This window comes from Panthera uncia, chromosome F1 (assembly GCF_023721935.1).
Source record: "Panthera uncia isolate 11264 chromosome F1, Puncia_PCG_1.0, whole genome shotgun sequence".
NCBI lineage: Eukaryota > Metazoa > Chordata > Mammalia > Carnivora > Felidae > Panthera > Panthera uncia.
The window spans coordinates 32,338,982-32,352,313 of NC_064813.1; the positions used below are offsets into that span (position 1 = coordinate 32,338,982).

At 42.0% G+C, this 13,332-nt stretch overlaps 1 protein-coding gene across 2 annotated transcripts in view; it reads right to left on the bottom strand.

Moving 5' to 3' along the window:
• Positions 1 to 10,793: 10,793 nt before the first annotated feature.
• The window catches only part of HSD11B1 (hydroxysteroid 11-beta dehydrogenase 1), a 56,747-nt gene continuing 54,208 nt past the window's right edge, over positions 10,794 to 13,332 (bottom strand). For both annotated transcript variants that reach the window (XM_049634227.1, XM_049634226.1), the window contains exon 7: positions 10,794 to 11,343. In XM_049634227.1, coding sequence (XP_049490184.1) covers positions 11,126 to 11,343 — 218 coding nt within the window. In that variant the 3' untranslated portion in view covers positions 10,794 to 11,125. The remainder of the gene's footprint in view (positions 11,344 to 13,332) is intronic.

A 13,332-nucleotide genomic window follows, 5' to 3' on the forward strand; every position in this document is an offset into this window, starting at 1 on the left:
TCTCTGGCACAATCTGAGTGGGCCCCTGAGCCCTTGAGGCCTATGGGGCTGAGCACAGGAGCTCCTCCCATCTTTGGGCACCCCTGCCACCCTTTTTCTTGCTAGTGGGTCAGTGTGAGCTCTCAGTTGGTTTCAAATCAAGATCCCTTTCTAGAAGTAGACAAGGATGGGACTCTGGGTCACGTGCAAACCTTGCAGTTTCGATGAGGGGGAAGATGCCTTTTTGGCCTAGATGTTCCCAGGATAGGTTTGCATGTGTATCAGGTAGCTCTCCGTGTAAGGATTTTCTCTTTCCTCTGGTTACCTCTTCCCAATCCTAGAGAGTTGTAAAGAGTTTCTGCTTTTCTGGGGGCACCTGGGTGGCTCAGTTGGTTAAGCATCTGACTCTTGGTTTCGACTCAGGTCATGATCTCACAGGTCATGGGTTCGAGCCCTGTGTCGGGCTCTGTGTTGACAGCGTGGAGACTGCTTGGATTCTCTGTCTCCCTCTCTCTCTCTCTGCCCCTCCCCTGCTTATGCTCTCTCTTTCAAAATAAATAAATAAAAAACTTAAAAAAAAAAAGTTTCTGCTCTTCTGAAGTACTTGGCGTCTTTTTCAGAATTCAGGAATGAAGCCAGCTCTGAATCTGCTCCTTTCTGAAGCAATGAGGATGTAAAAAGGTGAGGGATGTGTGGGCTGGGGAACGGCAGGACAAATAGCAGACAGAATCTCATAAAAAGTTCCAACCAGGGGTGCCTGGGTGGCTCAGTCGGTTGAGCATCCGACTTCGGCTCAGGTCATGATCTCACAGTTCGTGGGTTCGACCGGCATCGGGCTCTGTGCTGACCGCTTGCTCAGAGCCTGGAGCCTGCTTCGGATTCTGTGTCTCCTTCTCTCTCTGCCCCTCCTCCGCTTATGCTTTGTCTCACTCTGTTTCTCAAAAATAAATAAATAAAAAATAAAAGTTTCCAATCAACTAGGAAATTTGGGCAAAAACTAAAAAGAACTGATCTGTGTGCATTAAAAAGAACTATTACAGGGGTGCCTGGTGGCTTGGTTGGTGAAGTGTCTGACTCTTGATTTCATCTCAGGTCACGATCTCATGGTTGAGAGATTGAGCCCTGTGTGTGGCTCTGTGCTGACAGCAGGGAGCCTGCTTGGGATTCTCTCTCTCCCTCTCTCTGCCCCTCCCCCGCTTCTCTCTCTCTCTCTCTCTCTCTCTCTCTCTCAAAATAGACACTTAAAAAGAAAAGAAACTATTACAAATGATACTGTCAGGAAATTCACAAGAAGTTCAGGATAAGAAGGTGGTGAGGAAATTGGATCAGGACAAATTAACTAAGTAGATTTATAACTATGCGCAATAAGCCTTGAACGAATGGTCCACTCGGTACAGTGGTTGGATGATTTATATGGCTCCTATGAATTCTAGTCTTGACACATGTGAAGTATGTAAGGAGACTTTTAAATTAAATAGCTGTGATAAGATAATAGTAACATGTAGGGAGTATGTCACAGTCTTCTCCGCTGCCTACTACTCACCCCATTCTCTGAGGAGGAAATGGACAAGAAGAAGGCAGGGGAAAGGACAGAGGATGGATTCTCCAGCACTGGAACTGAAGGCAAACAACATTCCCTCAGGATAAGAGACAAGAGCTCAAGGTCCTGGAGCCTGACATAATAGAGATGAGAATGAGCAGAGACAGAGAAGTTGGGGAATCCAAGATGAAGGAATAAGACATTTTTATTGGCATAGCTGACAAAGAGGGTTCTGGTGGTTCAGGGCCCTAGGGAATACAGGTCAAAACAGAAGTTCCTATGGATCAACTATTTGGACTCTATTAAAAACCAAAAAGAAATGTGTATGAAGATCAAAATCCCTTTTAGGCCTATGCACTCAATGAGATACCACACCCATCATCACGAAAGAGGTAAGGCCATTACCTTTGTTTTCAGCCAAGAATTCTGAGAGCCTAAACAATTGTGACTGTACTCACTAACACGCTAATTCTGGAGATATTTGCTGTTTGGTAAAATTAGTAGTAGTGTTATCTTCTTGCTGAAACTGGCAGTTTTCTTTCCTGGTTTAAACGGTCATTTCTTGCCACAGTCTTGATTAAGTTATTCCCATTATGTCACAGATGGCCTCACATTTCAAACTTAAATATCCTCTCGAGCCTTTTCTATACATTTTGCACATTTTTATACTTACTCTTCTGATCTATTTTTAAATTTTTTTTTTATTTTTTAAGTAACCTCTACTCCTAACATGGGGCTCAAACTCACGACCCTGAGATCAAGGGTCTCATACTCTACTGACTGAGCCAGCATTTCTGATCTATTTTATACTCAGAACAATCTATTGTTCATAACAGAGAATATTTAAATTGATGCAGTAAGATTGAACAAAAACTGATCTCACCAAAGTTCTGACAGATTGCTGTCAGCCTGCTCTGCAGAGAGCATTTTAGGAGCACTCTTTGAAGACTAATAAGGCAGATTGATGGAGAAATGGGTCAGAAAGCATTCTGATTTCCTTTTTTCAGCTTTATGAAAACCATTAAAGTAACTTTTAAAGTAGAAAAATAAACATCTTAATCCTACTCCCCAAACACAAGTTCCATATTTTTCACATTGCCTTCTAGTTTTTCTTTCCTTCCTTCTTTCTTTCTTTTCTTTCCTTTCTTTCTTTCTTTCTCCTTCCTTCTTTATTCTTTCTTTCTTTTACATATTTTAAGCGTAATGAACCTACAATTATATGTTTGTTTTCCCACTTGATACTATAGTATAATTTTTTCAGATTTTTACTTTCTTTTTTTATTATTTCCTTATTAATTTCTATTATTTAAAAATAATTTTATAATTATTATTTTTATAATTTTTATATTTTATATATTTTATATATTTTACATTTTATAATTTTATAATTATTTTAATTTAATAATTATTATTTATGATTTTTTAAATTATTTCCTTAATAATTTCCTTATTATTGAACAGTAGCCATGTCTACCTAATGTTGCTCAAGATAATTATTAACCCCTGGTAAATACAATTTAATAGCCATAAGAAAAATGAATGAGTTATAATAATTTTCTGTAATCGCAATAATTGATTCAAAGCCGTGGTAACTTTCAACTTTATAACAGGATTACTTTGTATATCACATCTGTCACCCGCTTTTCAGGGCTATTGCTCACTCTGAAGCATACTGCCTGAGTGGTAGCCTGGGTCAGTAGATCAGCAAGAGCCCTCAGAAAGTAGGGCTGCCTGGGTTGGAAGCCTGGCTTTGCCATTTACTTCCTGTTTCAGTTTAGTAAGTTATTTAATGTCTTTGCATCTCAGTTTTCTCCTCTGCAAGATGGGATTAAACTGTAGTGCCTGAGTGGCTCAGTTGGTTAAGTTTCCAACTTTGGCTCAGGTCACGATCTCACCATTCATGGGTCCAAGCCCTGCTTTGGGCTCTGTGCCGACAGCTCTGAGCCTGGAGCCTACTTTAAATTCTTTGTCTCCCTTGCTCTCTGCCCCTCCCCCCCCTCAAAAATAAACAAAAATTTTAAAAAGATGTAAGATGGCAATAATGATAATACCTACTCTATATTATTATTTTAGGATTACATGATATTATAACACACTCAATAAATTCCACCTATCACTGTTGTTATAGTAACATCTGCAATTTTGAGCATTTGCCCTTGTGACTTATTAATGGTTATGATGGAATAGATCCTCAGTCAGACATGCAGCTGTATGAAAATGAAGTAGTTTCAGTGCATCTGTGTGTTTTATCTGATATAATTTCATAAGTATATACATGGGTTAAAAAAACATTCAAAATCATCTCTTTGAAAGAATAATAAACATAAGGAACTTGTCTATCCATGGAATGATGGCATTAGTTCAAATATGTAAGTTTTTAAACTCACCCAACTCAAGTCAACTGACCAAGTTCTTTTACAAATGTGTATCACACAACTCTATATGGAAGAAAAATAGTTGAGGTGCCTCACACTCTTCCCTCAAATAAGTGTCTTGTGAGCCATTTAACTTTTCTTTTCTATCGGACCAAACCAAATGTGTTCTGAAATAAGTAATGGGAACACAACTGCACCTATCTCATAAGGCTGTTTTGAGGAATAAATGAGTGACTTTTCATTCAGTAGAATAGTTCCTGAATATGATTTAAGTCCTATGCTTGCTAATAAAGTGAAGTAATAGAAGAACAAATCATCCCAACGTGCTGAGACACTTCTTAGTATTTGCATGATGTAACTGATTATTTGTTTCATATGGAGATTATATGGAGGAATTTTTTTTTTTTTTTACTTATATGGAGACTTTTGTCATTTCTAAGTTTTACAAATAGTACTGCAAATGAGCACCTTCGTGCAGGCAATTATGTGCTTTTCTTCTTTTGAAATATTTCCTTTCGGATAAAATCCAGGAGTGGGGTATGCTGGAGCAGTTTCAAGAAGAAGCAGTTTAGTTCTGATGAGGAAGTTTTGCAGGAAGTGGGCAGGAAGGAAGAGAGCTAGGGTTTGGGCATTGCTGGAGATGGCAAGGTCAGAACTGCCAAGAGGTGGAGGGCTCTCCCAACAGGCTGAGGTGCTGCTGGGTGTTAGTAGAGAGGCAAAAACAGGATGGTGTGGGGAAAAGAATAATGGGCTGGAATCTGATGAAGTCACTTTTAGATCCATCTATACCTCTTCTTTGAAATGAAAAGTTGTTTTGTCACCATAGTAAGCCTTTCCCAGTATTAGGGTCTAGAAGTCCTTTATTTTTCAAACATCAATGAAATACCTTACACACACGAAGATCTGTGTTCAGAATTAGGGATGCAACAATGAGTAAAATAAAATAAATACCTTCAAGTAATTACATAAGACAATTTTATTTTTTATTTATTTATTTTAAGCTTATTTATTTATTTTTTTTGGGGGGGGAGGTGCAGAGAGAGAGGGAGGGAGAGAATTCCAAGCAAGCCCTGCACTGTCAGTGCAGAGCAAAACATGGGGCTCGAACGCGCAAGCCCCATGAGATCATGACCTGAGCCAAAATCAAGAGTCGGGCACACAACTGACTGAGACACCCAGGCGCCCCTCATGAGACAATCTTAAAGGTAAATTCAAAGCATAGTGAACTAAAGTGATGGACAGATACAGAAAATAATAGAGGTATGGGGTGCCTGGCTGGTTCAGTTGGTAGAGCATGTGACTCTTGATCTCAGGGTTGTGAGTTCAAGCCCCACATGGGTGTGGAACCTACTTAAAATAAAGATAGCAGGGAAGAAAGGAAGGAAGGAAGGAAGGAAGGAAGGAAGGAAGGAAGGAAAGAAGGAAGGAAGAAAGAAAGGAAGGACAGACGGAAGGAAGAGAAAAAGAAAAAGAAAAAGAAAGAAAGAAAAAGAAAGAAAGAAAGAAAGAAAAAATTATAGAGACGTGATAGGAGTGGGAGAGCACTCATCCCAGCATTGAGGATAGGCCTTGGTGGAAGGGAAGACACTTTTCCTAGAGGTAATGGCAGAGTGGAGTCTTGAAGGATGAGTTGGAGTTAAGCTGACAATAGGGAGAGTGAAGAGAATTCTGGGGAAAAGAGATAGCATGGAGCAAAGGGCTGGTGGAAATAGAAGGGTGCCTTCAGAGGACCAGCAGTTCTTTTTCCTTAGGGAATCAAAAGCAGGACAGGTGGCCTGAGATGTGGCTATGGAGGTAACCAAGGTCCTTGGACATCACTGTCAAGAGTTTGAGTTTTCTTTGTACCACTGTACTCAAGGATGGCTTTGGATATATTCTAGCTTCCAGTGGCAGCCAAGAATGGGCCTTGATTTACCCATTCCCTTACTTTTCTTTCCCTGTGAGGCTCACAGCACCTTGCTTGTAAGGTCAAAGCTAGAGTGACCACTAGCTGTCGCTATCGAACAGATCTAACCAAAAGCCAATGGTGTAGATGCCCGAGCCCCGCCTCGCCTCCTGTAAGGTCTGCTCAACCGCCCTAAGCAGTGATTCAGAGAAGGCACGCTGTGAAGGAAGTCGTGGTAGCTCTTGCCGACCCGGCGCCACCTGCGGGGAAGAAATTGTGGTGAAGTGCCCTACACCACGAACTGTCAGTCACTGGGTGGGGCTGCCACCCTGATGGCAAAAACGCAGGCTTGTGAAAAGGAAAAGTCTGGTTAGGGTGGCCTGGCTCTTTGTTCTTGGGGTGGGGTAGCTTTTCAAGCTCTCTGTTACAGAGTTCAGGGTGCCACGAGACTGTTCAAGGACAGTGTGAGGGAGGTCCCAAAGCATGCCAACCCAACAGTCCCAGGGCAGCCAATCACAACACAGACCCTAGCACCTCTGGCCTCGTGGTCTTTCAGACCTCAGCTCTCGTCAGTGTGGATCTTTTGAAACCCTCTGGTTACTGATCCTATGACTTGCCAATGTGCCCTCACCTTTGGCTTCTGTTCTGTATCCTCTTTCCCAGAAACTCCTATCTCCAAAGCCTCCCCAACTAAAGCGGTTTATTCATCTGGCACTTTCCTATTTTTTAAGAATTCATTTCCCCACCCTCCCTCCTCTGGCTTTACCTTTTGCTCTAGGTTCTCGTCCTCACCCCAAGTGTTCTGGATCTGTGCAGAGTTCTGCTTCTTCCGACGTTTTTTGCCTGTGGGCACTAGGGTTCTGTTTTATTTTTTTGAAAATTCTCTTTTTCTCATCTGCCTTTTTTTTCACATTTGCCCTGTTTCCATCCGTTTCCCCTCCCCTCTCCTTAAAAACTAGGGAATTTAGACACATTCTAAGTCTAACTAGAAAACGTGTAAGACTAACAACTAGAGAAGTTAGGTTAAAAATTGCTGAGTGGGGAGGATCTAGCATGTAAGGGATATCCTGATTTTCCCGAGCGGTCTCCATGAACTGGTGACTGCCTGGGGGGTGGGATGGAGATCTAGGGGTGCTGAGATGTTGACAACAAAGCAGAGTTGCTAGAGACATCGTGAGACATCATGAGCACTGTATCAAGGTGGCAAATATGTTTTTCTATTCCCTTCATACTGCAAATTACTTTGGTTTGAATATTTCCCTGGAGAAATTAAGGGATGATTCTGGGACTTGATTAGCATATGTTGCCCAGTGCTCTAGGCAGGGCACTAATGGATAAGAATGAGGGTCCTTGACAAATTCCCTGGACAGCAGGCAGTGTGAGCCGGTGGGAGGGATAGATTCTACCCTACATGTGGTCCCCTGAGAGGGGAATGGGGCTCTCCAGGAGCCACAGGTGCCTGCTGATGCTCTAACCAAGGGCTGGCTAGAAGCATAACATATGCTGACTTCTTTCTCTAACACAGCTTTAGAGCCATGGTCTCCAGCATGTCAGAGGAACCACTGGATATGGGGAGATGTTCGAATTTCTATTTATGTTTTATCTTATCTTTTGAAGATTTCTGTTTTTGTATATGTTTTATGTTAGTAAATACTACATGCATATATTATGTAATAGTCACTGTATATCTGTTAGAAATATACATGCCTAATCATTTTTTAATAACAAAGTATGTGATCAAAAGTTTTGGCGACCGCTGCTCTAGAGAAACTTTGAAGCCATGGACTCTGGGGGTGGTCTGAGATGCTGGCCCAGAGCAGTCCAGCCAAGGAGAAAGGCCCAGCCTATGTGGACGGACATGGTGGTGAGGTGGAAATTAATTGTCCCTGAGAGGGAACTCTCCAGGAACAATGTGAGTCATTGCCTCTGGGGTCACCTCAGGGCTCCCTGCTACTTCTTTTCTAGGGTCTTTCATTATACTCTTTACTAAGGAGAGGGGATCATAGTTTTTCAAAGTGAAGTTTGGAGAGGGAAGAGCCTGGGATGTTTTTCAGCATGGAGGGAGCTGGAACTAATGAGACCTTGCAGGTGGTCAGTGGGACTGGGTCCTGTCACCATGGTTAGGAACCTGGCATCTTAGGAACCATGTCCTTCTTCTCTGACTCTAGGTTTCTTTGTTTCTGTCGTGATTTATGTTTGTGACAAACACTTCTTGGTGCCTAACAGAACCCCAGTTTTGTTTGGGGTGAAAATGCACTCAGCTGAAAGCTCCATTTCTCAGCCTCTCTTGAAGGGAGAGGTGATCACATGACATGACTCTGGCCCACAGGATGGGAGCTGAAGTCCTGGATGGAGTTTCCCAGTTTGCTCTGTATCAGGGCTCAGATACCGCTGGTCTGCATTTGCTGTCCTTCACCTTTTCCTTTCCTGAAACCCAGCACGGAGCTGAGGTAGAGCAGGTGTCTTGTGCCCCCACAGTCACAAGGAGGAGGGTGGTTAGCTGAGTGGAGGAAAGACAGAAGGAATCCAACTCCCAGAAGCCCTGGTCTGCCCCTCCTAGATTTTTGGTAACTGGTGGAAAAGTAATTTCTACTTGATTGAGCCACTGTCAGTGGGTTTTTCTGTTACTTCCAGGGGAATTCAATGCTAGCGGACATGAAGGTCATCTTTGGGACTCGCACACAATTAAGGCTGTTGACTTCATGCAAAGTCAACATGAACTTGAGTTCAAGAATATGAGCATCCCTTGTCTTTGGGAGCTCTTGATCCCCCACCCTCTCCAACAATGGTAGAAACAAACTGTTCTGTTACTTTCAAGTCCTTGGAGGAGGAGAGAGGCATTGAGCTAGGCCTTTAAGAATAACTAATTCTGTCAGAATGTGGAATGTGAAAGTCAGGGTGGTTGCTGGAGCAGGCTGTACAGGTTTGAGAGAGCCCACGGTGTGTTCCTGTTCTGTTACACATTCAGTGAGATGACCTGGTGGCTTAAAAAAATCGACTATGCTGAGAATGTTTACATCAAGAAAGCAGGCAAAAAAAAAAAAAAGGGGGGGGGGGGGGGGGAAGCAGGCAAATATTTTGAATCAGGGCTTGCTTTCTTTTTCTTTCTCTCTCTTTTCCTGGACTGCCAGTTAAACATTTACCAACACACCCTTGGAAAGACCAAAGGTTTAGTTTATTAGTTACATAAATATTGTTACATAGCTTCTTGTTTTCCCCAGGCCATAAATCAGCAGAATCAGAGAGCAGCTGATTTATATGAAACATAGACTGAAGTCTTAATGTGTCTTTGGGCCTAAGGAGAATCTTAAAAGTTTAGGCTGAAGGCAAAACTAATTTTAAGCTGACTCTGGCTGTACATTTACCATTTGATCATGCTCCTGTCTCAGCATTCACCTCTTCCCTTCCTAATCATCCTCTCACCCTCATCCTGTCACAAACCTGGCTCCTTGCCCCATTTGTGTCACCTGCAGACGCACCTGACTCAGGGACTGGCACGACAGCATATCACTTGCATCCAGACACTTCATGATCTTCTCTGATTCAGCACAGGTGTGCATGTGTGCATGTGTATGCTGCTGTATGGTCAGAAATCTGTCTTCACATTTCGGATCTATTTTCTTGCACACTGTTGCAGTCAAGTCTTTCCTGCTCCCTTACACTGAGCATAGTCTGGGAAGAATCTCTTTCTAAGAAAAGCCCAGCCACATTCACCCTCAGATCTAGCTCCTTGTTCATGTGGCCGGCAGGCTTAATGGGTTCTAGTCTGTTATGCTGCCTGGTCATTTAGATGAAGAGATGAGAAAGGGAAATTTTCCCTGTGCTTCCAAGTCTTGTGTCCTAGCATCACTTATCATGGAAGCCCTACATTTGGGGATGTTGATATATCCCATCTGTCACCCTAGGACATTCTCCATCCTTTCCTACCCTGCTCTGTGCATGAGGAAAGCTGTGTGGTTATATCATCTGCTGCTCCCTTACTCCTCTGTTTAGCTAATAGAAAATATTAACAAGAAATCAGAGGGAGGGAAGAGAGTGAAGCGAGGGTGTTTGTCCCTCCAGATCCTTCCTGTGTGGTCCTGGGTGTGCTGGTGGCATCCCTTAACTGAATGTCATAGCTCCTGTTCTGTGATGCTCTCCAAACAGTTTCTCTCTCTGGGTTCTCTATAATGGTTCTCTCTTCTTGTCCCTAAGGTGGGACTAGCCCTGAGATACTACTTACTTGATCCTTTGTGATTGCCCTATAACCTTGTCCACACTTTTGTCAATAATCTCATTTTTATTAAAGTCTACTAAAATTAGGGGTGTCTGGGTGGCTTAGTCAGTTAAACATCTTATTCTTGGTCTCAGCTCAGGTCTTGATCTCAGGGTCATGAGTTCAAGCCCCATGAGTTCACGCCCCATACTGTGCTGGGCGTGAAGCTTACTTTAAAAAATAAAGTCTACTAAAATTATCTAATTTGCTATCTCTTACCTGTTGGACACCTAACCAATAAAAGGCTTTGCTGAATTGTTAATATAGCTGATTTCTGTTTCCTATTTGGTTGTAGTTAGGTGATGCCTGGCAAATGTTTGGTAAATATCTGTTGACTTAATAAATGATTAAATGAGTGGCAGGATCAAACTCCACTTCTTCCTCTCCAGACTTATAGTACACAGTTGAAAGTTCACATGTAAAGTGTAGACACTTGATGCAGTCTGAGAGCACTAAAGTATGTTGGTTCTGTGGCTCAAGTTTCCAGGGACTTCCGCTTCCATGGGTTTGCCCTAGTGATTTATACCCACCCTGGTTTCCTCCTTCCCAGAGGAACAATATAAAATAATATAAAGACTATCTGAAATATACAATATGGCATGGATGTGATGTCTTTCAAATGAAGAGTAGGGTGATTTCTTCAACTCAAGAACAGAGAAAATGTTCAGGCCACAAGATAAGATATGAACACTGAAAAATTTCACTTGTACAGGTTTTAAAGGAACCACACCGAATGAACCTATAGCTACAAATTATGAATTTATATAGTAGATATGACCTTTATTATAATTAATGTTTTAATTATCATAATATTATTACATATGAGGTAAACTTGATAGAACTACCTTTTAATTATACCTACGGTTATCAATTTCATGACTGCAGGTTGCAGTGGCTCATGACATTCATTATAATTACATTTCCACTGTGCAAGTGTTAGAGGAACTCCTTCAAGCCGTGACATGTGATGTTTCCAACTCTCTGGGACCCTCACTTATGTCTCCAGGGAGATGCCTTCATGGATGGAGCTCAGATAAATGTCAGGAAGAACAGTCCCAAGCTCTCTTACCATGATCCACCTTAAGAAGTGCTTAGTTGATTATAAACTTGTCCAAACTATAACTTCTTAAGGAGAAGAGTTCCAGAATCTTCCTTCCTGGATTTCCCAGCAGGAGAGCTGTCCAGACTGAGTTGTCATAGTACACTTCCTCTTGGCGCAGAGCTCCCCCTTTGATGATCTCCAGGGCACATTCTTCCTTTGGAGATGCCTCCATGTTGACTATTCCAGAAATGGCCTTCATGGCTGTGTCTGCAGAATGACAATAGAAGAGTGGGGTTGTCCAAGACTAGTAGAGTCTACATGATGGAAACTCTGCAGATAGCCACAGCTTCGCTGTTAGGGACTGTTTGCCAGGGTTTGCTCTACAAGACCCTGTGGGCCCTATCAGAAGACCGGGTATATGTAGGGCCTGCTGGGCAAAGAGAGGCTTAGAGTTAATGTGGGCTCTGTCTTTCTAGATGAAGATTTGTGGGGAGTGCTGTTAGAGGTGATTAATTGAGAGATTTAAATCATGTCTCTCTCTTGGGTGTTTTGGTTGAGGTGAGGGAGTAATAAAGGGCAGTAGAATGAGGATAGAAGTTATATCAAGACCCAGTAGCTAATGGAAAGTGTCAGTGGGCAAAGCAGAGTGCTGTATGATAACGCTTTACTAACTTGTAAGAGGAAGAGATGGACAAGAATCCAGGCCTTTGCTTTCTGTCCACAGTAGCCACTTTTATTTGGAAGGAAAGTTACCTTATCTTCTCTAAATTTTTATACCCTTCCTGCACAGTTTCTTTCTCTCTTTCTATCTTTGTTTCCCTGTGTGTCTTAATCTCTCTTGTTCTACAACTACTACTCAATTTACTCAATTACTCTTTTTTTTTAAGTTTATTTATTTTGAGGGAGAAAGAGAGGGAGAGAGATTGTGAGCAGAAGAGGGGCAGAGAGAGAGGGAGAGAGAGAATTCCAAGCAGGCTCCATGCTGTCCATGTGGAGTCCCACATGGGGCTCAAACCCACGAACCATGAGATTATGACCCGAGCCGAAATCAAGATTCAGGTGCTTAACTGACTGAACTGCCCAAGTGCCCCTCAATTACTCTTTAAATAAGGTTTTTGTATTGAACCTATTTTAGATAAATTTGCATTTGGATTACAGACAAATTGTAAAAATTGTGCAGAGTATTCCCTTATATCCTTCACTCTCCTTCTCCTAACTATAACATTACACATAACCTCTGTACAATTGTCAAGGTACAATATAATTGGGACAATTTTACTAACTAAAATATAGACCTTATTTTTTTCACTAATATCCTTTTTATGTTCCAGGATCTTAGCTAGGATTACACTTAGTAGTAATTTCTTCTTATTTTCTCTCCAAACTGACAGTTCTGCATTCTTTCTTTGTCCCTCATGGCCTTGATACTTTTGAAGAATATTGATCAATTGTTTTATAGAATGTCCCTCAATTTGGGTTTGTCTATTTTTATCTCTTTTTTTAAAGGAAAGATTTTAGGGGTGCCTGGGTGGCTCAGTCGGTTAAGCGGCCGACTTCGGCTCGGGTCATGATCTTGCGGTCCGTGAGTTCGAGCCCTGCGTTGGGCTCTGTGCTGACAGCTCAGAGCCTGGAGCCTGTTTCAGATTCTGTGTCTCCCTCTCTCTGACCCTCCCCCGTTCATGCTCTGTCTCTCTCTGTCTCAAAAATAAATAAACGTTAAAAAAAAATTAAAAAAAAAAGAAAAGATTTTATTTTTAAGTAATCTCTACGCCCAACATGGGGCTCAAATATACAACTCCCAGATTAAGAGTCACATGCTCTACTGACTGAGATGGCCAGTGACTCTGTCCATTTTTCTATGATGATTGGAGTCAGGTTATACATTTCTGACAAGTATATCACAAAAATGATGCTGTGTCTTTCCCAGTGCATCACATCAAAGGGTTCATGAGGGGTGCCTGTCTGGCTTAGTCAATAGAGCATGAGACTCTTGATCTCGAGGTTGTTAAGTTTGAGCCCCACACTGGATGTAGAGATTACTTATTAAAAAAAAAAAAAGGTTGGTGGCTCAGTCAATTGAGTGTCTGAGTTCGGCTCAGTTCATGGTCTCACGGTTCATGAGTTTGAGCCCTGCATTGGACTTGCTGCTGTCAGCACAGATCCTGCTTCAGGTCATCTGTCTCCCTCTCTCTGCCCCTCCCCTGCTTGTACTCTCTCTCTAAAAATTAAATAAACGTTAAAAAAATTAAGAAAAAA